Source organism: Abramis brama (genome assembly GCF_963993115.1).
Source record: "Abramis brama genome assembly, chromosome: 6".
Lineage (NCBI taxonomy): Eukaryota > Metazoa > Chordata > Actinopteri > Cypriniformes > Leuciscidae > Abramis > Abramis brama.
This window is the reverse complement of record NC_139968.1, coordinates 26,712,455-26,737,001: the sequence shown is the minus strand read 5'-3', so window position 1 is coordinate 26,737,001 and position 24,547 is coordinate 26,712,455. Positions and strand designations below refer to the sequence as shown.

The 24,547-nt window shown below is 36.9% G+C and overlaps 1 protein-coding gene across 1 annotated transcript in view; it reads right to left on the bottom strand.

The window, feature by feature from the left end:
* Positions 1-984: 984 nt before the first annotated feature.
* Positions 985-24,547, bottom strand: part of stab1 (stabilin 1) — a 33,466-nt gene continuing 9,903 nt past the window's right edge. Inside the window, exons 14-69 of the mRNA XM_084117217.1 lie at positions 24,482-24,547; positions 24,284-24,397; positions 24,077-24,130; positions 23,256-23,336; positions 22,901-23,059; positions 22,347-22,409; positions 22,044-22,142; positions 21,854-21,940; positions 21,657-21,768; positions 21,332-21,518; positions 20,821-20,914; positions 19,694-19,849; positions 18,075-18,170; positions 17,854-17,949; positions 17,455-17,502; positions 17,195-17,322; positions 16,991-17,099; positions 16,825-16,902; positions 16,176-16,277; positions 15,957-16,061; positions 15,749-15,883; positions 15,539-15,667; positions 15,402-15,455; positions 15,173-15,286; positions 14,064-14,259; positions 13,862-13,957; positions 13,724-13,769; positions 13,561-13,640; positions 13,314-13,439; positions 12,871-12,944; positions 12,709-12,780; positions 12,498-12,617; positions 12,347-12,394; positions 12,183-12,263; positions 11,685-11,840; positions 11,109-11,240; positions 10,952-11,011; positions 10,668-10,844; positions 10,407-10,493; positions 9,973-10,119; positions 9,654-9,710; positions 9,175-9,361; positions 8,953-9,102; positions 8,319-8,423; positions 7,020-7,127; positions 6,278-6,471; positions 6,047-6,191; positions 5,617-5,750; positions 4,852-5,017; positions 4,651-4,757; positions 3,390-3,509; positions 3,091-3,240; positions 2,890-3,003; positions 1,938-2,084; positions 1,342-1,449; positions 985-1,224 (exon numbers count right to left, since the gene is read on the bottom strand). The exon at positions 24,482-24,547 is cut by the window's right edge and continues 6 nt beyond it. Coding sequence (XP_083973343.1) covers positions 1,186-1,224; positions 1,342-1,449; positions 1,938-2,084; positions 2,890-3,003; positions 3,091-3,240; positions 3,390-3,509; positions 4,651-4,757; positions 4,852-5,017; positions 5,617-5,750; positions 6,047-6,191; positions 6,278-6,471; positions 7,020-7,127; positions 8,319-8,423; positions 8,953-9,102; positions 9,175-9,361; positions 9,654-9,710; positions 9,973-10,119; positions 10,407-10,493; positions 10,668-10,844; positions 10,952-11,011; positions 11,109-11,240; positions 11,685-11,840; positions 12,183-12,263; positions 12,347-12,394; positions 12,498-12,617; positions 12,709-12,780; positions 12,871-12,944; positions 13,314-13,439; positions 13,561-13,640; positions 13,724-13,769; positions 13,862-13,957; positions 14,064-14,259; positions 15,173-15,286; positions 15,402-15,455; positions 15,539-15,667; positions 15,749-15,883; positions 15,957-16,061; positions 16,176-16,277; positions 16,825-16,902; positions 16,991-17,099; positions 17,195-17,322; positions 17,455-17,502; positions 17,854-17,949; positions 18,075-18,170; positions 19,694-19,849; positions 20,821-20,914; positions 21,332-21,518; positions 21,657-21,768; positions 21,854-21,940; positions 22,044-22,142; positions 22,347-22,409; positions 22,901-23,059; positions 23,256-23,336; positions 24,077-24,130; positions 24,284-24,397; positions 24,482-24,547 — 6,195 coding nt within the window. The 3' untranslated portion in view covers positions 985-1,185. The remainder of the gene's footprint in view (positions 1,225-1,341; positions 1,450-1,937; positions 2,085-2,889; positions 3,004-3,090; positions 3,241-3,389; positions 3,510-4,650; positions 4,758-4,851; positions 5,018-5,616; positions 5,751-6,046; positions 6,192-6,277; positions 6,472-7,019; positions 7,128-8,318; positions 8,424-8,952; positions 9,103-9,174; positions 9,362-9,653; positions 9,711-9,972; positions 10,120-10,406; positions 10,494-10,667; positions 10,845-10,951; positions 11,012-11,108; positions 11,241-11,684; positions 11,841-12,182; positions 12,264-12,346; positions 12,395-12,497; positions 12,618-12,708; positions 12,781-12,870; positions 12,945-13,313; positions 13,440-13,560; positions 13,641-13,723; positions 13,770-13,861; positions 13,958-14,063; positions 14,260-15,172; positions 15,287-15,401; positions 15,456-15,538; positions 15,668-15,748; positions 15,884-15,956; positions 16,062-16,175; positions 16,278-16,824; positions 16,903-16,990; positions 17,100-17,194; positions 17,323-17,454; positions 17,503-17,853; positions 17,950-18,074; positions 18,171-19,693; positions 19,850-20,820; positions 20,915-21,331; positions 21,519-21,656; positions 21,769-21,853; positions 21,941-22,043; positions 22,143-22,346; positions 22,410-22,900; positions 23,060-23,255; positions 23,337-24,076; positions 24,131-24,283; positions 24,398-24,481) is intronic.

Here is a 24,547-nt window from a genome sequence, read left to right as displayed (position 1 = left end):
GAGTGGAACTGGAAGAATGGTGGAGGAGAAGAACAGCTATGAATACACTGCAGTCCTCATTAGCCCCTGGGTCCTAAAGCCCTCGGGATATTTCCCAAATCACAGAAATTAGCAAAGAAAATGTACCTTAGAATAGTCAATGCACTGTTGTATGATCTTTTTGAAGTTGTTTATCACCACAGTCCATTCAAAACTGTATATAGCTGTTAGGTCCGTTTTTGCTTGCCAAAAATAGCTTCCTGTATGAGGCCTAACACACTCACTGCCAATGATTGATGTACCAAATTATTACTTCAGTATTTGCAAGGCAGTGCTGCATTGATATTAATCAGACATATCATCCTTACAATTAATCAAACACTATCTTTAAAAAAACCCCATTTAGGATTAATTCAGCTTGAACTGTTTAACATGCACACTCGTTTTAAACTATATTTTGTAAACTACATTATTTATTTGTGGTTTTTGAGACTTGGTCTACTTTCTTAAATTCAAATACACACTCGGTTGTGATTCGTCTTTGCTTTCTAGCATCTGCCAAAACCGCAACATAAAATTTGAATTCAACTAAAGTCTAAAATGTATACTTATCTCAGTTCAAAACGCTGAACATTTTAACTTGTTTTTCATTAAAAAACCCACACTAAAATCAAAACGTTGACTTTTTTTAATCAGACCAATTTTCCCATCTATTGCAGGCATAAATAAAGGATGTTGTCTTCCCATCAAGTAGTATGATCAGGTGGTAGTTTTCCTCTGGGGAATTTTCACTCTTCTCCCTCCTGCGTTATGCTTCAGTTGTCTGCAATATTACTGAACAAGACAAAAATACCCTTCTGTTTTGTCAACAAGACCTTTGGGATTATGCATTGCAGTTGGAGACATTAATGAAACCCCAGGTTTTAGTCCCTGGACAGTTGATTTTCTTTACGATTGACCAATTAGAGAACCCTCTCAAAAACAACAGGTAAACTAACAACTGTACCCAGTGTTTTTAGCAGATGCCTTTATTGAACTGAAAGCACCACGGTAGGCTGATGTTGTCTAGGACATAATTAGGGTCTTTTATTTTTAGGTTCAACCATATAGAAAAGTGTTGTGGAAACTTCCTCCAGCCAGGTAGTCTGTAGTAGTTGACTGATAGCAGGTAAACAAAGGGAGAGGAGGTCGACGCTGCTGTCTGTGCTAGTCGAGGAGGTTGGGTGGGTCTGTAGCGGGTGAATCCTGAAACAAACAAATTTAGATAAGGATAACTCATCTACAAATGTGTTTGACCAGTAGAAATGGTCAAATAATTGCAAGTTGTTAAAATTACAAGCACATAGGTTTTTCTATATTTACCCCAAATGGTTCTGCAAATGCCCTGTAGCCGCTGTATAAAGGGTTTGGGATGGATACTAAAGCAGAGTTTCCACCACTTTTTGTGGAAGCACCATCTTCATCATCATTCTGTTGAACGATAAATAAGGCATTACACTCATTCATCTTCAACCAGAATCAACATTGGCTTGGCTTTTCAGAGATGGCGAGAATTGAGGGATTTGAAATGTTGTGAAAGCAATGCGGAGATGTAATTTTTATTACTCAACAGGTGAGTCAAGTATTTTATTAAGCAGATAAATTGCCATATGTAGCTCTCTAACTGTCGTGAAGGGTCAAATTCATCCGCACAGTCATAGATAGGTAGGTAGATAGATAGATGGATAGATAGATAGATAGATAGATAGATAGATAGATAGATAGATAGATAGATAGATAGATAGATAGATAGATAGATAGATAGATAGATAGATAGATAGAACACAGACAGACAGACAGTTTTATGTAGCTAGAAAACTAGTAGAATTAGGGTCAGACATTTAGGTCAGGTTTGTACAACGTTAAAGTGTCTTTGTCAAGTCAAGATAAATATCTGAAGCTCCATTACGCCAACTTACCTTGAAGTACTGGAAGCGAAAGGCATCATTCTTGTGCTTGAGGAAATAGTATGCGAGCCCAGCAACAATCCCAACAATGGCGATGACAATCAGCACAGTGGTCACTGCAACACCGCTGGACTGTGAGATCGGAAGGACTGCTGGCACCTGAAAATTAGATTGTAAATTTCACCGTATGTAACACCATTAACGACTTAATAAATATTGACAAAAAAATATTGATTGAGAATTTATTTGTGAGGTCTAGATTTTGACAAAGCTATGGCTGTCTACTACTATGTCTACTAGACAGTGCCCACTGCAGAACCATCTTTCCTGTAGCTCAAACAGTAGAGCGTTGGCGCTTGCAACGCCAAGTCATGGGTTCGATTCCCAGGGAAAACAAGAACTGATAAGAATGTAAAAATGTATACCTTGAAAATGCAATGTAAGTCACTTTTGATAAAAGCGTCTGCCAAATGCATAAATGTAAATGTCTACTACTAATGATGTTGACTTGCTTTAGTTAGTCTGGTGAAATTTTAGATATTTTGATATTACATTTAGGAATGGACAGACAGACGGATAGATTGGTGGGTGGATGGATAAATGGATAGAGGGACGGATGAATGGAAGGATGGGTGGATGGATGGATGGATAAAGGGACAGATGGGTGGGTGGGTGGGTGGATGGATGAATAGAGGAACGGACGGATGGATGGGTGGATGGATGGATGGATGAATAGAGGAACGGACGGATGGATGGGTTGGTGGATGGATCGGATGAATAGAGGAACGGACAGATGGATGGGTGGGTGGATTGATGGAAAGTGCAAAACATAACTGCTGCAATCTAAACCATTGGTGTAAATGCAATTATCCATGATCCTCTAAATGAATTCTGCCTGTACATCCATAAAGCAAAGCAGTTCTCCAATATGCTCCATTGTACTCATACAAAAGTGGCCACTTACTGGAACAGGTGGAGCTCTCAAAGGCCCATCAATGACATGGATCAGACCATTGATGGCTGGAATGTTCCAGTCCAATATAACCTTCTTATTCACCAGTTTTTGGGGTTGAGAGTTCTGTGGAAACCAATAAAGCATACAGATTGCTTGACATTGTCTAGGAAGTGATCCCTAAGCGGTGTAAAGCTGCGTGGGTTTGTTTACCTCAGTCTGACTGGTGGAATTGGAGGGAATCGTTACAATGAGGTCGGAGCCCAGGCGAGACGGGATTACAGTGTTGTGCTTCATGTCCTCGTAGTAGTGAAGACTATTGATGCTAGATATATGATACTGCAAATCCCTCCATGATAAAGTCTGAGAAAGGACACAAACTGAATCAAGGCCAGCAGAGAAAGAGCGTGTCCAAATGGTTCCTCCTTTCTTTGTTAGTTTTCTTCTTCTTAGTTTTCACACTTAAAAAATGTTCATAATGAGAATTATTTTTGGCTTATATTGATAATCACCTTGTTTGCAGAGAAACCGGCGTTATGAGGTACAAAAACTGTAATGTTTAAAGATTTGTCGGACAAGGACTTCAGCAGGTTCTTGCCCTCCTCTCCATCCTCGGCGTACTTCAGTAAAGTCTGTAGAAGGAAACCGACAGGAAACATGACTCCATTGTTATGAAATTAGAGGAATGTTACTCGTTGAATATATTACTTAATTTCTATTGGCAGCAATTGAGTGACAAAAAAATCTATTCACTTCAGTTGTTGTTTTTCAATAAGATTTGTTTTTCATTGCTTAATTTTTCCTTTCTTTAACCAAAATTATTAAAAACAAAATGTTTTTTTGGGAATGTTTTCCATCCGATTTCCATCCTGTTAGTCTTTTGCTTTTAATTAGAAAAGCCAGTTCCTTGATGACATCATCCTCCAGGAAGTGGCATAATTTTGGAAGGGAAACAACAGCACAAACATCTCTATGTTTTAGCAATGGATTCAATGAATTCTGTGATGCTTTGTTAGCTGGATTCCAACAACATTCATCCTATTATCCTAACTTTAGCGCTTTATTTCCCTCCTTTTAATTTTCTTGACATTGGGTAATTAATCAAAAGATATAAGTTGTAATTTATGATTAAAATGATATGTTATAATTAATGTTTAAGAGACTGACCAGGATCATATTTCTGAATTTTGGGGTCAGTAATATTTTAATGTTTTTAAAAGACGTCTGTTATGCTCACCAAGGTTGCATTTATTTGATACAAATTACAGTAATCTATTGCGAAATATTATTACAATTTAAAATAACTGTTTTCTATTTTAATCTATTTTAACAATTAATAATTAATTCCTGTGATAAAAGCCTTATTTTCAGCATCATTACTCCAGTCTTCAGTGTCACATGATCATTCAGAAATCATTCTAATATGCTGATTTGATGCTCAGTCAGAAACATTTCTTATTATTATCAGTGTTGAAAATAAGTGTTGCATCATATTTCTGTGAAAACCGTGATACTTTTTTTCCAATATTCTTTGATGAACAGAAAGTTCCAAATAACAGAATATATTTGAAATATAAAAACTTTCTTAATGTCTTTATTATCTCTTTTGATCAATTTAATGCATCCTTGCTGAATAAATGTAATAATTTCAGTCAGAAAACCCCAAACTTCTGAACAGTAGTATAAATACTTGAGTTTACAGTAATGCACAGTACAAGTTTACTGTAAACGTTGTAAACGCAACATTGTTTTCTGTAGTTTGAGGTTACTTACTGTGTAAAACACTGAAAAATTGGAAGTGGAGGCAACAACCGAGGCCAAGTCTCCATTACAGAATTCCCCGCTTCCAACGTATCCAGGTCCACATTCACAAGACACCTCTGTATAAGAGAAAAACGGACGTTATTTCACATCAAGACTGTTTAGATTCTCTAAAATGTTAAATTACATTTTAAATTCGAAGCATTTCCTGACCATTCATCCTGTAGCAGTACGCATCGTACGGCCAACTGGCGTTGACTGGCTCTTTGTACAACACAATACCGACATGATTGTCTCCACATTTAGCAGAGGGAAACCGGATCGGATAGCCCACTTTCTTCCCATCAATCCATCCTGCCACACATAGATGCATTCCCAACTGGAACAATAAGAAAAGCTTTATTTTATAATGGAAATTATCCAGCCATTACTCCAGTTTTCACTGTCACATGATCCTTCAGAAATCATACTAATATGATTTGGTGCTCAAGACACATTTGTCATTATAAATCATTATCAATGTCTGAAAACAGTATTAATATTTTTGTGGAAAATGTGATGCATTTTCCATTGATCTTTGATGAATGAAAAATGTATGATTTAATAAAAAAAAACCTGCAAAATTGTTTGCAGAACCGCTGTCTAAAGCTGCATCACATTTACCGTAGCATGGCGAAATTACATGAGCGATATTCTATTTCAATAGGAATCTGCGTGTTCAGGAGTTTCGCAGGAGAGCGAAATGGTTCCCCATGCAGTTTTCACTTATATTCAAGTTGGTCATGTGAATTCACCGCACCAGCCAACAGAAAGCTGCTCGGTTTGAAAGAGACTTTGATGTGTGAACCTTGATTCATACATTGACAATAGACCTTTTTTGGCAGCGATATTTTTTGGCACCTTAAGCTCAAAAGCTGTTGCTGTTACGACACCGTAAATGCAGGATGTGTGCAGTCTTGGGTCGGGGTCAAAAGTCACCTGTTGCGCATCAGACAGCTGCGAGAACGTAGCAAGAGTGGCTCCCTCAGCCTTACAAGCTTCCTGTGCTCGGATGAAATCCAGTTTATACTTCCCCTCAGAAGAGCGCAGGTGGAAGACACCTGCAGTTTTTGCTGAAACGCAAGAACGAAAGAATTTGTTTCTAAGGTAAAACACTACAGGAAAATTGTTTCATGCACTGGTCAATTTTGAGATTTTGGGCTATTTGGACAATTTTCAAATCAGTGGAATTAAAACATTTATTACACTTTATCTACTTGTGTCTGTAGATTTCAATTACAATACACATCTTTAAAAGCCGTGAGTCAGAAATCTCCACTTCAGCAGCACTTACATACACCAAACTTTGTGTCTTGCCTTAAAAAAATGTTTGTTTGTTTTTTTAACTTTTTGAATTGTAAAATCATACTGTGGAAATGAAGGTCTTTGCAAATCGCTTTGGGGTCGCAGCCAGCGTTGTCCTCCAGACAGCGGTCAACAGGGGGCACCACATTCTCCAAGCACTGGATTCCGTTTCCCACATAACCAGTGCGACATTCGCAGCGCCTCATGTTCTGCCACAAGGTAAATGTTGCACATTTCGTTTAACTTTAACAGCTCTTGGCAAATAACAACAAAGAAAAGCAAAAGTTCCACGTACAGGTCCGGTGAAAATGCATTCTGCGAAATCGCTGCAGCCACCATTGGCCTCCTCTACACATCGGTTGACGGGCATGCAGATGCGGCCGTCTCCAGAGTATCCGGTCCGACAGGAACAGTTAACGTTGACACCGGTCTGCAAACAGTCTGCTTCTTCGTGGCAGCCTCCGTTATATTCACTGCAAAGATCGGGAGCTAAAAAAAAAAAAGTCAAAATGTAGGATGAAATTCGATTTTATCCATTGGGAAGCATCCACAATAAGACTAGGAATGTGTACACTTCTTGTTTCCCATTACAAATACCTGAAAATTCTTAAATCAATATACATTTACTTGAGAAGGAAAATGATGGAAAGGAAATAAAGGACAATTTTTATATATTTTTTTTTCATGTGAACATGAATTCAGAATAGACATCTTACAGTCAGCTGGTCTAAAGACCCGTTCACACCAAGGACAATAACTATAAAAATAATGATAAAGATATAGTTCTAAAAATAGTTCTCTCCACTCCACAACTATAACATCAACATCACAGAGAAAATACATACGTTTTTAGAACAATGTTTTCCAGCTAATGAAGGATAAAAGCATTGACAGCCAATCAGAATCCATAATACTTTGAAGAGCTTTAGCATTTAAAGCGGAAGACAACATAACTGGCGCTTAGAATAAACAGAATGATATTGTTTTTATAGTTATCGTTCTTGTTCTTAATACAACAGATGTGATTCAAAACCCACCCGTGCAGTTGATGCCATCTCCTCCGTAGGGCGGCACACATTCGCACTGATTATTAGGGAGGCATACTGCGTTGAGACCACATGCGGGAGAGCAGACCGGCTTGACTTCTGTTAAAAACAGGCAAAAGAGAGTGTTGGTTAAAAAAATGCTTTAAACAAACAACAAAATGCACTTGATAGAAAACCAGAAAATTAACATTTAAATTTATGTCTTGTTTTCCAGTATAAAGATAACTGAACTTGTTTCAAGGTAATATATTTATTAATCATTATAAAATAAATACAGTAAATACATAATAAATGTGTTTATTTTTAATACACCAATATAATATATTTTTTTCTTGTTTTTTAGTATAAACATCACAAAATCTGGTTTCATTTAATATCGTCAAAATGTAATAAAATTTTATAAAAGTAAATTTGTCTTGTTCTAAATACTTTTTTAAGTACCTAAAATATTGAAGATTTTTTGTTTGCAGAATTGTAAGTGAGTAATTGTATGGAGCCCATAAAGTGACATGGTGATGGAAAAAAATATGAAATGGGGAAAGCAAACATTTTGCGAACGAACACAAAGTTTGTCGGGGGAACTCAAATATTTTGCAAGCGAACACAACATTTCTTGGTGGAACACATTTTGCGAGCGAATGTAAAGTTCCCTGGGGGAACACAAACGTTTTGTTAGCGAACGCAAAGTTTGTCGGGGGAACTCAAATATTTTGCAAGCGAACACAAATTGTCTTGGGGGAACATAACCATTTTGCAAGCGAATGTAAAGTTTCCCGGGAAGACGCAAACATTTTGCTAGCGAATGCAAAGTTTCTGGGGGGAACTCAAATATTTTGCAAGCAAACACAAATTTATTTGGGGAACGCAAATTTTTGGTGAGTGAACACAAAGTTTTTCGGGGGAACACAAAAATTTTGCGAGCAAACACAGTTTCTCAGGGGGACACAAATATTTTGCAAGCAAATGCAAAGTTTCTCAGGAGAATGCAGACATTCTGTGAGCGAACGCAAAGTTTCTCAAGGGAATGTACAATATTTGAAAGAAAAAGCAAAACATTGACATCATTTTCCAATCCATCCCATATTTTTTTCCTCCATCATGTCCCTTTTAGGGGCTCCCTTTAGGGGCACCATGGTGATATTTGTCAACAATTTATTTCTTTTCATTGTTGAACAAGTCAAATACATTTTCTGTGGTAATCTACGCAGATTTCGTCTCGCATTTAACCCCAAACATATCTTAATAATCCAATACATTCAATACAGTTTTCCATGTGAAGCCTGCTCTTACCGATTTTTGATTCACAGTGTTTACCAGTCCACCCCTCTTGACAGAAACAGCTGCCATCACCATCCAGACCGTCATTACAATTGCCATTTCTGGTGCAGTTACATGCTGTGAGAAAAAAATTATAAACTGTGAATTATAGCTGTTAACACAAAGTAGAGTAGTACAACTACCATAAAAATACATTTCAATATTAAAAAGTCATCAGTCTCCGGTACCTCGTGAATTTAGAAAATTTAAGTTTATTTTTCTTACCCTTTTGGAAAATTCTCTAATTTTCTTCTTTAAAGCATAAACCTCGCTATATTTTTGTGAGATTAATGCAAAAAAATTAACAAAGACCAAAAACTATTCGAAAAGTGTGAAAACTGACAATGATTTCAATTAAAATGGTACCAGCCAACTTGTCAGTAGCTCTATTTTATCTCCTTCCAAAAGCCAATTTCTACCTACAGTTCTGTTCATTTTGGACTCGGTTCCTACATATTATGTAGTACCCTGCATAATTATTCTTACAGTTCGGTAGTCTGATTTGCCTGTTCACTTAGTCTTCAGCAATTATTGTGCATATTGCATAAGGAATTGGACTGTTAGAAATAGTTCACGGTTTTAAAACAGGGCTGACTGAATGGGTTACCTGTGCAGTTCGGCCCAAAGTGATTCCTTTCACACAGCTCACAGCCTGTGCCAACAAAACCACTGTGACATTTACAAGCTCCTGTGCCGGTGCGCCCATCATCGCAGTCTCCATGCTCTCCACACGGCGCCTCAAGACCACCAGGACACACTAAACCACAAACCAACACAGTTTTACACCTACTGGCTGCATCATTTCATGCAACATTTGTTCAATTCTCACCTTGACAGTCTCTTCCGAAGTGGTTTTTACAGCACTTTGCATCCCACGTCATTTTCGTACATATCCGATTACAGCCAAGCCAATCTCTGTAGGAGTTGTATCCGTAACCGTACGAGTACATACCGTAATAACTGGGCCGTCTGTACATGTAAGGGGAATAGGGTCGTCTACATATGCTAGTTCTGTTCTGTAAGAAGAGATCAGTCTGGATCAATGCATGTTACGTTTGTATAAGCATGAGTCAATATAGTGCTGACTGCCAAAGCTTTAATGCAACAGAACCAAAAAATATAAAAAAGTCAATAAAACATCATTAAACCAAAAAATAACAAAAAGTAAGTCAATAAAGTGTTGACTGTTTAAGTTTCGCTAAAGCAACAGAACCAAAAAACAACAAAAAGTCAATTAAGTGCTGACTGCTGAAGGTATGTTAACGCAGCAGAACCACAAATCAACAAGATATGATGAGATGCACTCACTGTGTCCTCTGATCCGAGGGGACAACGGGATTGCGAACCGCAAGAACCGCAAAGTCCCTGAAAACAAACAACGTTGTTATCACAACGTTAGGATGGCCCACGTGTTTTAATGTTCAAATCACTTTGAAGCAAGTTTGTTGTACCAGTAGTGGAACTAAGTTGAACAAAAAAATGCACAAAATGTTCTGCACACATGTGCTTTTTTCCAGTTGTGCTTTACTTTTTATTTTGTGCCATTTTTGGTGATATAAATAATCTCACTTAAATTTCTAAGAGCATGAACATTATCTTAGTCTCAAATCAACAACAAGTTTTGTACCTTTATCTCTATGCTTACGAAGTCATCGCAGCGAGCGCCAATGCTCGGCGGCTCCAGAAGCTGATCAATCCCATGAGCGATACCTGAATCGAACTGCATGTTTCGCGCTACGATTCTGCCATTGTTTCCATTGATTAAGATGTCGCCCTGAAAATCAGTCAATGAGACGTGAGCAAATTTACATTCAAATGTCTAACAATAAAACGCCAATGAATGAAACACTTCAAATGAATTCACAGTGTAGTTCCCAATCTCATATTTCAGACTTTTTTTTATCAGGATGTGTTAGCTAAATTGGCTTATGTCAAGTTTTAAATGTTCCACAAAGAGAAATTAAAAAGACAAATATGTATTCATATTTCTAATAATAAATATTTTGTTCCAATTCTGATATTTTGAATTCTTTGCTCATTATTCCTCATCCAAATACTTACAGTTAAATCTTTGTTGCAGCTGAATCTGAGCTCTGATCCAATCAATGTTTCCAAGCTTCTCTCAGCAGTAAGAGCAACAGCAACTACCTGGAAACATACAACCAAAACAGTTTTATGACCCTTAAAAGAAAGTACTATGGCAGTACCATGGTACAGTGATGCTATCAAATGGTAACACCATGGTACTTTGATATATAACTTGATTTCATTAAATGTTTTAAATCATTTCACAGAATTCATTTAGGTTTGAGTTTCATTTACTCTCTGGTCGCGGACTATGTGAGCTTTGAGGTAGGCTTGTAGTTTATCACGATGGTCTTCACTGTACAGCCATGTCTTTCTATCCTCAGGGAGTCTGTTAAAAACGTCATCCGTTGGCCAGAACATGGTGAATGGGTAAAAGGGTTGATGTTGCACCACATGCATCAATTCCGCATCCTGTTTAGATGAAGACATGACAGGCATGATGTTTTTGGAAGACGTTTGTAAGAATAATGCATCTGGATTGATAACCAAAAAATCTGGATCTACAGCACAAATATTACCTGCAGGAGCTTGCTGAAGATTTTGAAGCCATATTGTTCAGCAGCTGCTGTAATGTTCAGCTGCAACGTAAATTGAGTTTCACTTTGTGGAATGATATTTTTATTAAATATTTTATTTTTTTACACAAAAATGGTAGCCATTGGTTGAGTTACATACAGTAGTGTTGACATCTGCCTTGCCCGTTAGTTCGTACGGAAAGAGGACCTTGTCTATTAAATGTATGACTCCATTGGAGCACTCAACGTCACTGGTGATGATCTTTGTATTGTCATTGATGTACACAACACCCTGAGAGACAAAGGCATATGGTTCAGATCAACTTTTCCACCAAGGGGAAATGATTTGCAGAGACATTTTTTCACCTTTGTAGGGGAAATTGTTATAATCACCTAATTAAATGAATCTGTGTTGTCTTTTATATGTAAAATTATTAGATGTATTCAATTCAATTAATCAATCAGAATAATATAGGCTATTGCCAATACAATTTTATCAACTGCCACAAAAGTCATCTTTACACTACAAACATGGCATTTACCGTTTTCTTAATGATGCTTAATTATTTTCAAAGGTGGAATAATTGTTTTTTCGCCTCAGTATCTTGAATTTGGAAGGCATTTTTGTTCATTTTGGTGGCATTTTTTCCCCAAGCCACTGTTAATTTCCGACCTTAATTCAGAGAAAAATTCAATATCGAAAATACAAAATGTGTTTGACACTTCAAGTACTCACATCTCTTACGCTGAAGCGTAATTTATATCCGCTACTGGTGACAACTTCTTTAACAGATTTGAGGTCTGATTCACGCAATTCTTCACAACTGACAATGTGGTAACGCAGCAGATCTGACATGTGACTTGAATTTATCCATGGTTCAATCTGTGGAGTCTGTCATGACAAGAAATTATATGAAATAACAATAGAAAAGATTTGAAAACTTTTTGATTTGTGCAAATGTACAATGGTGTACACTATTTCAAAAGAAAAAAAAGTGCCTTCGCAATCTTGCATGCATTTAACTTTTAACACAACTTCGAAAAACCACATTTATTATGTAACGCCTACTTTTTTACTATCCAATCAATACCGATATATTAAAAAGTCTATTCTTAACTTCTTGAATATCAGGTGACATCAGATTAGGTAAGATAAATTCTTAGCACAGGAGATGAACTGACTTATAATGTTATGATATTTTTGAGTGATGCAGTTTGTGGGAGCGCAGCATACCGAAAAATTTGCGACATAATCTGCATGAGGAGCAAACACAGTGAAAGGTCCTTGACTGTACAAATCTCGGACTCTCGTTACCTATAACATACATATATTTCACATTATTATTGTGAATATATTTCAATATATAAAGAAATGAGCTAGTTTAAACATGCACTTACACCGAAACTTCTTCGCAACCATGCTGCCTCAGGAATACGAAGAAGCTCCTGCAATAAATTCAGAGATTCTTTTTAAAAGCAGAAGCTGCTGTTTATCATGTTTGGTCAATCATTATATTTAACCTAAAATTCATCTTAAAATGATACTAACTCTACTGACAGTTCCTGCACACTTAAAACCATCTCCTTTGTAGCCAATATAGCATGTGCAATTACGTTCCCCATCACCGAGGTATCTGCAAACAGCATTAATACTGCAGTCACCATTATTCTGTAATAAAACAAAATAAAGATTATTGCATACAAAAATACCTTATAGATTTAAAATAATTTGCCATAATACTGTCTTTGAAATCTGTTACCTTCCGACAAGGATTAACTGCAAAACATCTATGTCCAATGGAAGTAAAACCAGGCTTGCATGCACATGCAACCTGTAACAAATGTAATGCACAACATTTTAATGTTCACTTTTTAACGTTAACACTTGTTGTTAGGCATTAACTATAATTGGTGACACGAACCCTGTTTGGTCCAGTTTTCATGCATAAAGCATTTTTGTCACATCCTCCATTGTCCACTAAGCAGGCGTCTATTTCTGCAGTGAAAACATAATTACACAAGTTTAAAAAAGTAAATGCTTGCAGACAATGCAAAACTGATAACTGAGCCCAATACAGAGCCCTGAGGCACACCCTAAGCACACATCACATGTACATGAAATGGTAAATAAAACATAATCAATGCTAATTATAATACTAAATTAACATCAAAGAAACCATAGGCAGCAGACCAAGACCCTCTGCACAACAACAACAACACTATAGGAATCAGAAAAGTTTTAAATGCTAAACAAAAATAAAAATGTTGCACAGATGCATTGATGCACACGTCAAATCTAAAACACAAATTTCAATGGATCCATGCTACCCATTTGGATATAACAGGAAGTGAATCACTCTTTTACCGAGACACACAACCCCATCACCAACGAAGCTGGCTTTACATGCGCAGCTCCTTTCACCGGGCGATGTTTTTGTGCAGTTTGCATTTGTGGAACACCCTCCATTGTCTGTGGCACATGGGTCAATTTCTGTGGAAGGCGTATGCAAAGCATTTACAATAAGACCAAGAATGTGTATTAAGAAAGTAAACAGGGTGAATACTGATTTCACTGTCACTGAGAAAAAAACTTAGCAATGAAAGAGACAAACCTTTGCAAAAAGTCCCGTTACCCTTATAACCAGCGGTACAGGAACAAGTTGGAGGAGTCCCTGAACCTCCTGAGATACAGCTGGCAGAATAATATTTAACTATAAACACTGATGAATGTGTTAAAAATATAAAGTGCCTTATATGTATATTTTACATACTTACTTGGCATTGACATCACAAACTCCACCACAGGCATCATCAACTACCGCTGCAAAATACATATTTTTATGACGTCAAGTGCATTAAGGTAAGAAACATGCGATCTGACACAAAATGTTGCCATTTGACCTTAATACTGACCAACAGAGCAACTCACTCCCTTCCAACCTTTGAAACAAATGCATTGCCCATTTCCCTCCATACCGTCCAAACATTTGCCATGTTCACAGTGACATTCTACCGAACAAAAAAAATTGCTTTACAAGGGTTTGTTCAAAAAAATTTGAACAACACTAACAGAATGCCAAGATCGTAGAATAAAAAAATTGCTCATAGATGTTACCTGACTTGCAGTCTTTTCCGTATCTCCCAGGTTCACACATCTCACAGGCCGTTCCATGGAAGCCCTCTTTACAGAGACACTCCCCACTGCCGAACAGCCCGTCCTGGCATTGACCGTTGTTGGAGCACCAGTTATCCACAGTCCCAGGACATTTGGAGCAATCATGCCCAAAGTATCCCGGACAGCAGGAGTGGTCCTGGAAGGAAAGTTATTATGAGGTCTGAATCTGAATCATCTTGGAATCTGAATTTTAAAGGTGTAAACCCGACCAGTCCAGCACACAATACTCCGGTCCAAAAAGCATTTCTAGCTCCGCGATCTTGATTTAACACATTGTATTATTCCTAAATGTGTCCAAACAGAAGTATAGCTTGCATATTCAGTGTTGCCACAAGTGGGCGCTGTAGAAGAGACTTTTATAAACTCTTCTTCTATGGTTAGTTTTTTCTTTCAGGGTCAATGAATGTCAAGATGAAGCAACAGTTTGTTAAACTGTCAACATGTTTATAGTTCAGTTTGAAATAAAGTATGAATATAGCACAAAGCCTTACATCCTTCCTCGACATCCTTAAAGGGATAGTTTTTATATAAAAAAATAATATTGTCATCCAAACTGGTAAGACTCAACTTCGAAACACAAATTATGACATTTTTAATGAAATCTACAATGTTTCTGTCCCTCCATTGAAAGTCCAGGTAACCAAAACTTAGAAGATCTAAAAATTTCATAAAGTCATCATAAAACAAATCCATATGAATCAAGCACTTTCATTCAAGTCTTATGAGGAGATACAATTGCTTTATATGATGAACAGATTTAATTTAGACTTTTATTAACAGAAACCTCTCAGATTACATTCAAAATATCTTACTTTGTGTTTCGAAGATGAACCAAAGTCTTATGGGTTTGGGGGGTAAATGATGACAGAATTGTCATTTTTAGGTGAACTAATAACCCTTGCACTGTCCTCATTGAAATCGATGGATCTGTAGCGTAAACTCAAGTATAAGTGCCCTCAAGTACATACAACAGGACTGTGCACCACAATCAGTGACGTCTGAGTTTGCATACTTGTTCAGTAAGCTTCTGACCTTAGAAAATTAAGTACCTTTGTTGTTCTCAAACAGTCAATGTGACAGCCCGGCACCATTATTCTCTTTCTTCCAACTCTTGTCCTGTATTTACAGTTTGACTTCATATTTGGAGGGTACTTTGGCTGTATCTGAAGAAACGATGAGAAGAACGAATCATAAACTTCCTTTTTAGTAAACTACTTTTACCATTATGAATAACATGAAAGTTAAGAACAAACTAAAACAACAATGAACCCATCTTACAGGTTTGGCATCATAGAGGCATTTTGGTGCAGCAGTACAATCTCCACAGCGGCCCTGCAAAGAAAGCAAACGTTCCTTAGCTTTGTTCGTAACGCCACTTTGAGAAAGTAACCTCAGAAGTACCAACAGAAACTTACAGAAATTTTTAAAAACACATCTTTACTGCAGTGGTTCTTGTGAAGGTCTAAGACACGTGGGATCCCGAACACTGTGCCATGCCTCGTCTCAATGAAGCTTCCGTTTATGGGAACGTCATTGGCCATCGTCTGGAGTTTAGGAATAGTTAATCACAACTATTTTCATCTAAGCACTGTACAGAACATAAGTTGTTGCCAGTTGTGCAATACCTGATTTTCAGTGTCCACATAAAACATGATCTGAGTGCCATTTCCCAAAAACGTGTTTTTGAAGAGTCCATGGCCCAAGTGTTCAGGAAAGAGTTGCTCGCTTATAATTACATGATATTTTACAATGTCTTTGCTCTGTTGAAAAGAGACAATTTCGTCAACTTTATGACTGATATGATCAAACATTGTTTCAAAAAGTTTTACTCACCAGTTGTGTAGAGTTTGTTTTATTTAGGTATTCTTTTATGGCACTGTCATACGGGACAAAAATGGTGTAATCTCTAGTTGGGATACTGTTTTCCAAGTCGTAAAGCTAAAAAAGTAGAAACAACTATGCTTGTGTAACAAAATCAATATTCAGTTATTATGTTACTCTTTTTGAAAATATTGAGTAAGTTATATCTCTGGGTAAATGGCAGAAACTCACCAGTGCCGCCTGCCTGAAAAGGCTGAATTCTGGCGTGTTGTTTAGGAGCTTCATCAAAGTGGGAGGTGGTGGAGGAATATCAGATAGAGCGGGTCGAAGAACCTGCGAGAAAAACAGATATAAAAATGTTCATATTTCACAGAATGAGGTGAATAATATGGCCTATTTCAGAAGAAAATCTGAGTGATCCTGGTAAAAAATGTGGCACCACAAAGCTAGTTTGCCAAGGTGCTGTTAAGGTGTTCTAAATGTTTTTAGGCTGTTGCTCTGTTGTTGCTAGGGTGTTGCTATGCAGTTGATAAGATGTTCTAAATGTTTTCAAGGCAATTCTATGCAGTTGCTAAGAGGTTTTGAGTGTGTTTAAGGGATTGCTATGTTCTTGCTAGGGTGTTTTAGGTAGTTGCTAGGGCATTGCAATGCAGTAGCTAATGTGTTCTACATGTTTTTAGGCCATTGCTAGGGTGTTGCTATGCAGTTATTCTGGTCTCTAGATATGTCTTGGGTCCCTCCTTTCATGTAAGTCCATGGGAAATCCCATTTTCTTGTTTATTGTAAACTCGTTGCACAAAATGTGTGGAATGCACTTAAGTTTAATACTTTTGGTTTGGTATTTTAAAAACCAGACACCATCTTTGCAAAGTTTAATTACCATGTCAATAATGTGAATGCACCCATTTATTGCCTTGAGGTCTGGGACAAGAATGGTAGCATTGCCGATCATGAGCTCCTAGGGACACAAGGGTAAACAGGTCAGTGAAAGATGACCAATTTAAGGCTGTAATTAATTCGAGGGGTGGGGTTTGTGTGACCGTTACCCCGCCGTTGCTTTGCACCTCCCATTTAGTCTTTCCTATAGTCTGGACTGTTTTACCAACTTGCTGCAGTAAGTCTTCAGAGGTGTAGATCCCCTCTAAAAAATGAACTCTAGACAGAAATTGCACACAGGAAATTATCTCATGGTATTTATTCTCTTCTGCAAACCTCATAAATCAGTTCTCAATGTCAATCCAAACACATACTTTAGAAGGTGAGGCAGCCTGTAATAATCAAACCAAAAAGCCTCGTCTGAACTGCTGAGGTTCTTGAAAGCAACTTTAGATGGAACCAAAGCCGTGACTCTGCTGTCACTCTCAATCACTTTGTGCCTCTGAAGACAAACACAAAAATGTTGTAGAATAATATTTGTTTAATAAATAATCCTTTTTCTCTTTCAATCAGGTCACTATAATTTTTTGTAAACAGACTCATTGACAATTTACTCAAGTAAAGATGTACTTACTTTAAGGTAGCGATTGAAATTATAAAACACAGAATTTCCATCTAGCTCCTGAAAATAAAAACATTAATAAAAAAATGGGTTACACTTTATTTTAAGGTGTATTTGTTACAGTGTAATTATATATTTAAGTACTGTGTAATATTACTTAACAACATGTACTGTATAGGGTTAGGGTAGGATTAGGGTTTGGTTGAGGTTTAGTTTAATTAGTTTAATTTACTGTTATTACTATGGTAAGTACATGTAACATATCACATATGTAACAAATGAATTTGATCCAAATCAGTTTTTTGGAACAAATCTATTGTGAATATGTCCATTGTGTATATGTATTTGTGTGTGTCCATGATGTTGACAGCCGATTTAAATCCTTACGATTAAAAGAATGCGTCATCTTACCATAAGCATGTTTCCATAACACGTGAGTCCGTCACCTTCGTATTCTCTTGGGCATGTGCATTCACGTGTTCCAGGACTCTTCAATTTACATAAGGCCTGGAAACATTATCGGGCAGTTACACAACATTACATACTAGCATAAAGGAGTTTTAGCCTTAAATTTAGCCTCATTTTGACTGGTTATTATGTTATACATATCTCTGAAATGATGAAATACAGACCAGAGAATGGCAGCCTCCGTTATCGGACGAACAGGGGTTGACGATTTTACAGACGATGCCATCTCCCATGTAGCCTTTCTTGCAGCTACATTCATTCTGAACAGAAAAATAAGTTGAGCAAAACTCAGGTCTGGGTGTGCAATGGTAATGTTTCTGGTATTAATTCAGTCTCTTTCCTAAAGTTCCTTTGGAGAATTGCAAACTTGCATAAGTCAGACAATAGTTGTCAAACAAGAAGGAGTACAGAGCTATAAAATAATTGTGGATAACAGCTCAGAGCATTTGAAATTCAAAGTATTTGATGAGAAATACAGTGCTATGCATAAGTTTAGACACCCATGCTAAAGTTGACTAAAAAGAGGAATAAAAAATCATCTTTTGGAAATTGAACTTAATGCCTTAATTAAAAAAATTAGGAAAAATCCAACCTTTAAGGACACCAATTTTCTTTGTGAATGAATAATGTATCGTAAATAAATAAATGTTCTTCCTTAAAATACATGGTGCATAAGTCTGGACACCCCTATGTTAAATTCCCATAGAGGCAGGCAGATTTTTATTTTTAAAGGCCAGTTACTTCATGGATCCAGGATACTATGCATCCTGATAAAGTTCCCTTGGCCTTTGGAATTAAAATAGCCCCACATCATCACATAGCCTTCACCATACCTAGAGATTGGCATGGTTTGATTTCAGTTAGCCTAATAGCTGGTTTGATTTGCATTGATTTCCAAAAGATGATTTTTTATTCCTCTTTTTAATCAACTTTAGCATGGGTGTCTAAACTTATGCATAGCACTGTATATGAGTTTATATTGAGATCTCTGACTTGATTGCAGACTTTGGTATTTGAAACATTGTTGAGATGTCTAGCCCTTGCATTACGTAAAATGTCTGGATACGATGATCGTTGTTCCAGGTCAGATTGACCCTAATTGGATTGAATACAATTCACTAAAAATCACACTATAAAATTTTTTTAAAAAATCTGGTAAAAATAGTAAAATGTTAACATCAATACTTCTTACACATTACAAAAAAGTTAACATAAGAACTGGGTTTTTTTAGGTTTTTTCACAAAATGTGAATATTATAAATTATATTATTACTGTATATTATAAATTTTGTGTATTTTTGTGTGCTTTTCTGAAGCTTAAAAAGTAGAGCATGGGTTCGATTCCCAGCCAAATTTACAACACAGTTATATTTCTTCGAACTGCCAAATGCAAAAAATGTACATATAAATATCATCAGAGGCTAGTTGAGAAACTGACAAAACAGTTTGACAAAAATTTGCATGTCAAATTGACCCTCTAACATCCTATTCGCTATAGAAATTTCGTACACACATTCCACAACACATCAGACTGTTGAAATGTTCATGACCCTAAATGAGAAAAAGTCACAAACTTCCATGAAAAAACATCTTAGGATAACCTGTATTTCTAACAACTCGAAAATGTGTTCTGGGCAAATTGACCCGGACTAGAGAAGACACGTAGATGCAAAAGACTTTCAATTAGAGAGACAATTGATATATTAATATTTTTCTGTCCTACAGGTTAACTGTATCCTCACAGGTTATTTACCAATCCAGGTTATAGTATCAGGATCATTACCTGTCCTGGCGCAGTCGGGGAGCAGTCTGCATTTTCATGACATCCACCACGACTCTCCAGCAGGCAGTTATTGATCTCCACACACAAACTCCCATCACCGGTCCATCCTTCCCTACAAATACAGTTCACCTTTCCAGCATCGTACGTACACATGGCCTATTAAACACACACACACAAAAAAAGAGTTAAACCGACTTAAATACCTTAACATTGTTATAATGCGCATGATTCAGCAGGGTGTAGTATAATAACGAATACAAAAGTTGGCTTTCATACTATTTCTGCTGGTTTTCATAGCATTTCCAAACCTTCTGCTGATGTAACTAAGGCTGGTGGGAGAAATTACATTTACAGACTACTTTCTACACATTTCACACTGTAGGAGTTGCTTTGAAAGCCCATTTCCGCCACATAAGAAAAACATTCTTTGGTAAAATGTGAATATGACATAAAAAGTCGAAATTAGGACATCCTAATTTTTTTCCCTTTTTTTTGGGCTCATCCCCAATCTCTCTCTACAATTATTTATTGACCTTCTTGGCTTCTTTTTAATGGTGGCACACTGCCAATTAGTTTATTATTATTATTTCAATATTATCTTCACTCTTATAGCTAAACAATTTTCACAAAGGGCCAGAGGTTTCTTAGCTTTGCTCATATTGCCCTCAGACTACTAAAATATAATATATTTCTAATGAAATTACTACATTCTAGCGAATATGTTAATCCTATAATGAAAAGTCTGATTCATTCTATTGACATGAACATTTGGTTCCTTTTTTCTGCCAGCAAAACACAGCTCTGATTAAATTATAAATGATGTAATCTGATCAAAATTATCAGGTTTTTTTTCATTTCTTTATTTTTACACATTGCATCCTTAAATAACTCAGTGTGGTTATCTACTTTTTGTTTTACTCTTACAACAGAGGTGCAAAAATTCAACCCTGACCAATGCTGGAAATCATTTTCATGTGTCAGTTTGAATCAAAGGGGCGACTTTGAATCGCTGCAACTTCTGAATTCTGATGTTCTAGTAAAACAGGGCAGACATCACTTTATATTTATTCTACATCTGAGGGCTAGAGGCAAACTGCCGGAAAATAAGGGAAATACATGTGTCTCACATTGACGTCGCAGCCTCCTCTCTCAGGCTGGAGGCAGAGATTGGTTTCAAGGCAGGTGTAACCGTCTCCTTCGTATCCAGGCAGACAAACACACCTACAGCACAATGTGCAATAGATCAATAACACGCCAAAGACAGACGGCGATTAACAAGTCGGCACATTACAACAGTTAAACACAAAGACACTGACACAGCTAAGATGATTGCTTCAATGGGCAGTGCAGAGTAAAAGTATGGGGTTGTAAAAAACATAAAAATAACGTTTGTCAAAATACTGGCCGAAAATGTTGTCTAAAATAAAATAAAAAATCTGATTGTAAAATAAAGTAAATTAAAATGACGGGAATTGCAGGGTAAAAGTATTTGATTGTAAAGCAATCAAATATCAAAAACATTTCTAAAATTAAATTCAATTAAATTAAACAACCCTGACTATTTAAAAAATAAAATAAAAAATAAAAATAAAAAATAAATAAAAATAAACATCCGGGCAGTCTATAATGATTACTAACATGGTTTGTCCATTGTTGTAGACACATTTGGCGTGAACGTGGCAGTGCACAAGGACGCCGTCTGAATTGCAAGGGGTGGCGGTCTGGTCACAAAGGTCCCCTGAAAACCCCTCCAGACAGGATCCTTTCCTACACAGCCCCATACTGCCAGGTCTGCTATCACAGACGCCATGGACACAGCGGCAATCTACAGGACCGAACAGAGCGCAAGGAGAGGAGAAGGTCACGACCGCTGGTACTGCATCAGCGGCGGGTCACATTTTGGACAAAGAGACAGAAGGAGGTACTTTGAACATAAAAAAACATATAAGGTATATAACTTCACCTTCATCACAGTTCTCTCCATGTTTGTTGGGGTCTGAGCAGAGGTGACACCCTACGCCCTTAAACGCTGGTTCACACTTACAGGAGCCGTTTCCATAGATGCCGTCAAAACACTACGGACGGAGACATGACAAATAAACAGCGACACTTTCTTCTGCTGAAGTCGCGTTCATACGGTCTTCATACTAACATACTTACAGTCCCTTTATCATAACATGGGTGCTGGAAACCTCCAATGCACGGCTTACAGTCCGGCCCATAGAAACCACTGCAACACTGCGGCGTCTGCAAACAAGATGGCGAAACATCTCACAGATTATTCATTATAAATAATTCAGAATATTTATTGATCAAGACATTTGAAGGAACTGAGACCTTGTTTTCATACCATCTGAGTAATGTTGCAGTATTTGGCACAGCCTTCCTCTAAGAACGAGTAAGACCATCGGCGATCAGGAAGTGGCTCGCAGCCTTTAAGATGACCTGTCTATCAAGTGGGGGAAAAAACGCACGAATACAGCTTTTGTTTGAATAAATTATGTTCAACACTCTTGTCAGAGGTGCTCATGTTCTGATTCTCTTCATTTGTAATTGTAATGTTGAAAACCCATTCATTTAAAATGTCTTTTAACAATTGCGTATTGATTAAAGATGTCTGATTTAGTCAATAAATAACTGAAATTAGTATTACCAGCTCAACACTTCCAGGTGGACATTGTGTCTCATAAAGATGACTACATCGGACGCAGGAACCCTATGGAGAGAAGCAAAAAAAATGAGAGAATTCATAGAAAATCTTTATTTACCACAATAAATAAATGAATTGTATTTGACAAACAAACAAACAATTAATAAATACAATTATTTATATTATTATTAATTAATATATATATATATATATATATATATTCAATTAATCAATTTCAGTGTTTTTACAATTCCATTTGGAAACTTGGCCATGCAAGTACACTGTGAAAAACATTTAAAATTATGTTATGTATAAAGTTATGTTTGCCTAATAAAGTTGAAGATTAAATATTGTGACCAGTTCATGCAGAAGCCAGAATTATAATGTGGGATGACTATAATTAACCTATGATTTTATTTACTTCACATAAATGTGCTTAATATTTAGTGCTTTGTCCTAGAGAAGATTCTGGTGTTGATCATTTATTTTACTGGCCACATGTACAAGAATTATGTCATCACACATTAACAAAAAGATCTCAGTAAAAAGGCACCTACAAATGTGATCCTGCTCCCATTTATGTCACAACGATGGGGCATTATGGGAACTATGGAGGAAGGTACAAGAACTCCATCGATCAGGTGAATGATTCCATTGGCCGCGACAATGTCTTTCGTTTCGAGAAGTATTCCTTTATCACCCAAAAAGACTCTTCCCTGTGGATTGATTGAGAGGATGTAAAAACAACAGTCCCATTAATTTCAATTTCTTCTTAATGTACTGCCAGTAAGTCACCAAATTTTTGTATTGTACACAGAATGAGGCCCAACACACTTGCCCCAAATCTTATAAAAATGTCTCATTGCCATCAGGAGTTACAGCCAATGCAATCAATGAAGGACAGTCACTTACATCCTCAGAGGCATTGATCCTTAAGATCTCACTGGCCATGGTCGTAATCTCAGACATGCTGGCGAGCTGGTCCACAGTGATCTAAGTATAAGATACATGATATGATATATGTTATCCATTAGATAACTATGGAACTGGCCAAATTGTTTAAAAACTCAAACATACATTTAGTATTATATAAGCCACTGACCCAAACAGTCAACTAAATACTGCACTTACTGACTAGTTTAAAGACTAATTAAAAGACTAATCAAATAAAATTTGGTCTGTTAGCTATGAGGCTATATATATGCTAGTGTACTGACACTGACACATAGTGTACTGAAATTGACAGTAACCTTTTAGCAGTTGGAAAATGGTCCAAAAGTATGGCTGTCTAAATGGAAACCACTGTTCTGCCAAAGATCTGACAACATTTGTACATAACATTTATTTTGAGTCTTGAAACAACCCTACTCTTAACCTTGTAAATGCTAATCTCGCAAGAGCTTCACAGAACTAGATATCACCCAAATCATCTACTGCTCAGGGGCATACCCTTTTTTGTCCAATTAAATGCTGTTTAAAACAGGATAAAAAACTTGCAAATGACTAGCATTAGCATGAAGCAAATCATGGTCTTGCAGGCTGTGACAAACTATACACTATAAAAAACTTTTAAAAAGATAATATGTGCTTCCCCAACTTCACATTTCAAGAAAACTGCATACGTCAAACCATTTCAGGGGTTCTCCAAAGTGATGACATAAATGCCCCATTTTAACGTCAAAATAACTGTGGGAAACCATTTATTACATTCCAGAGGTCAAAGAGAGACTTACAGCGGCCAGGGAGAACATATGGTGTTTCAGAAGCGTCTGAAGCTTTGGTTTGGCCTTTATAACAAAGAGATGAAAAATCAGTGTTACGAACGAATATATGAATATCCTATGGATTTGATTAAAACAATGAGTAAAACTGGGATCCAAATAACTTGATTATACATATCCAGCTTCATTAGAGGCAAAAAACACATATGGGCAACTCACATCATTCAGCATGTACATAAGACTTCCGTCTCTGAATTTGTCAATGGCTGTGTTGGTTGGAACAAGCACTGTAAGAGGACCTGAACCTCTTATGGGTAACATGGCTCCACAATTCTGCAGCAGAAAGAGACAAAATATTTTGAATGCTTGGGTTCAGTGGAGAAATGCAGAAAGCGAGCCCGATAGGAGATCACTCACATCAACCAGAGACAGGAATCGATTGAACCTTTCATCCTCTCTGAAAATCTCCCCGATGGTCTTGGA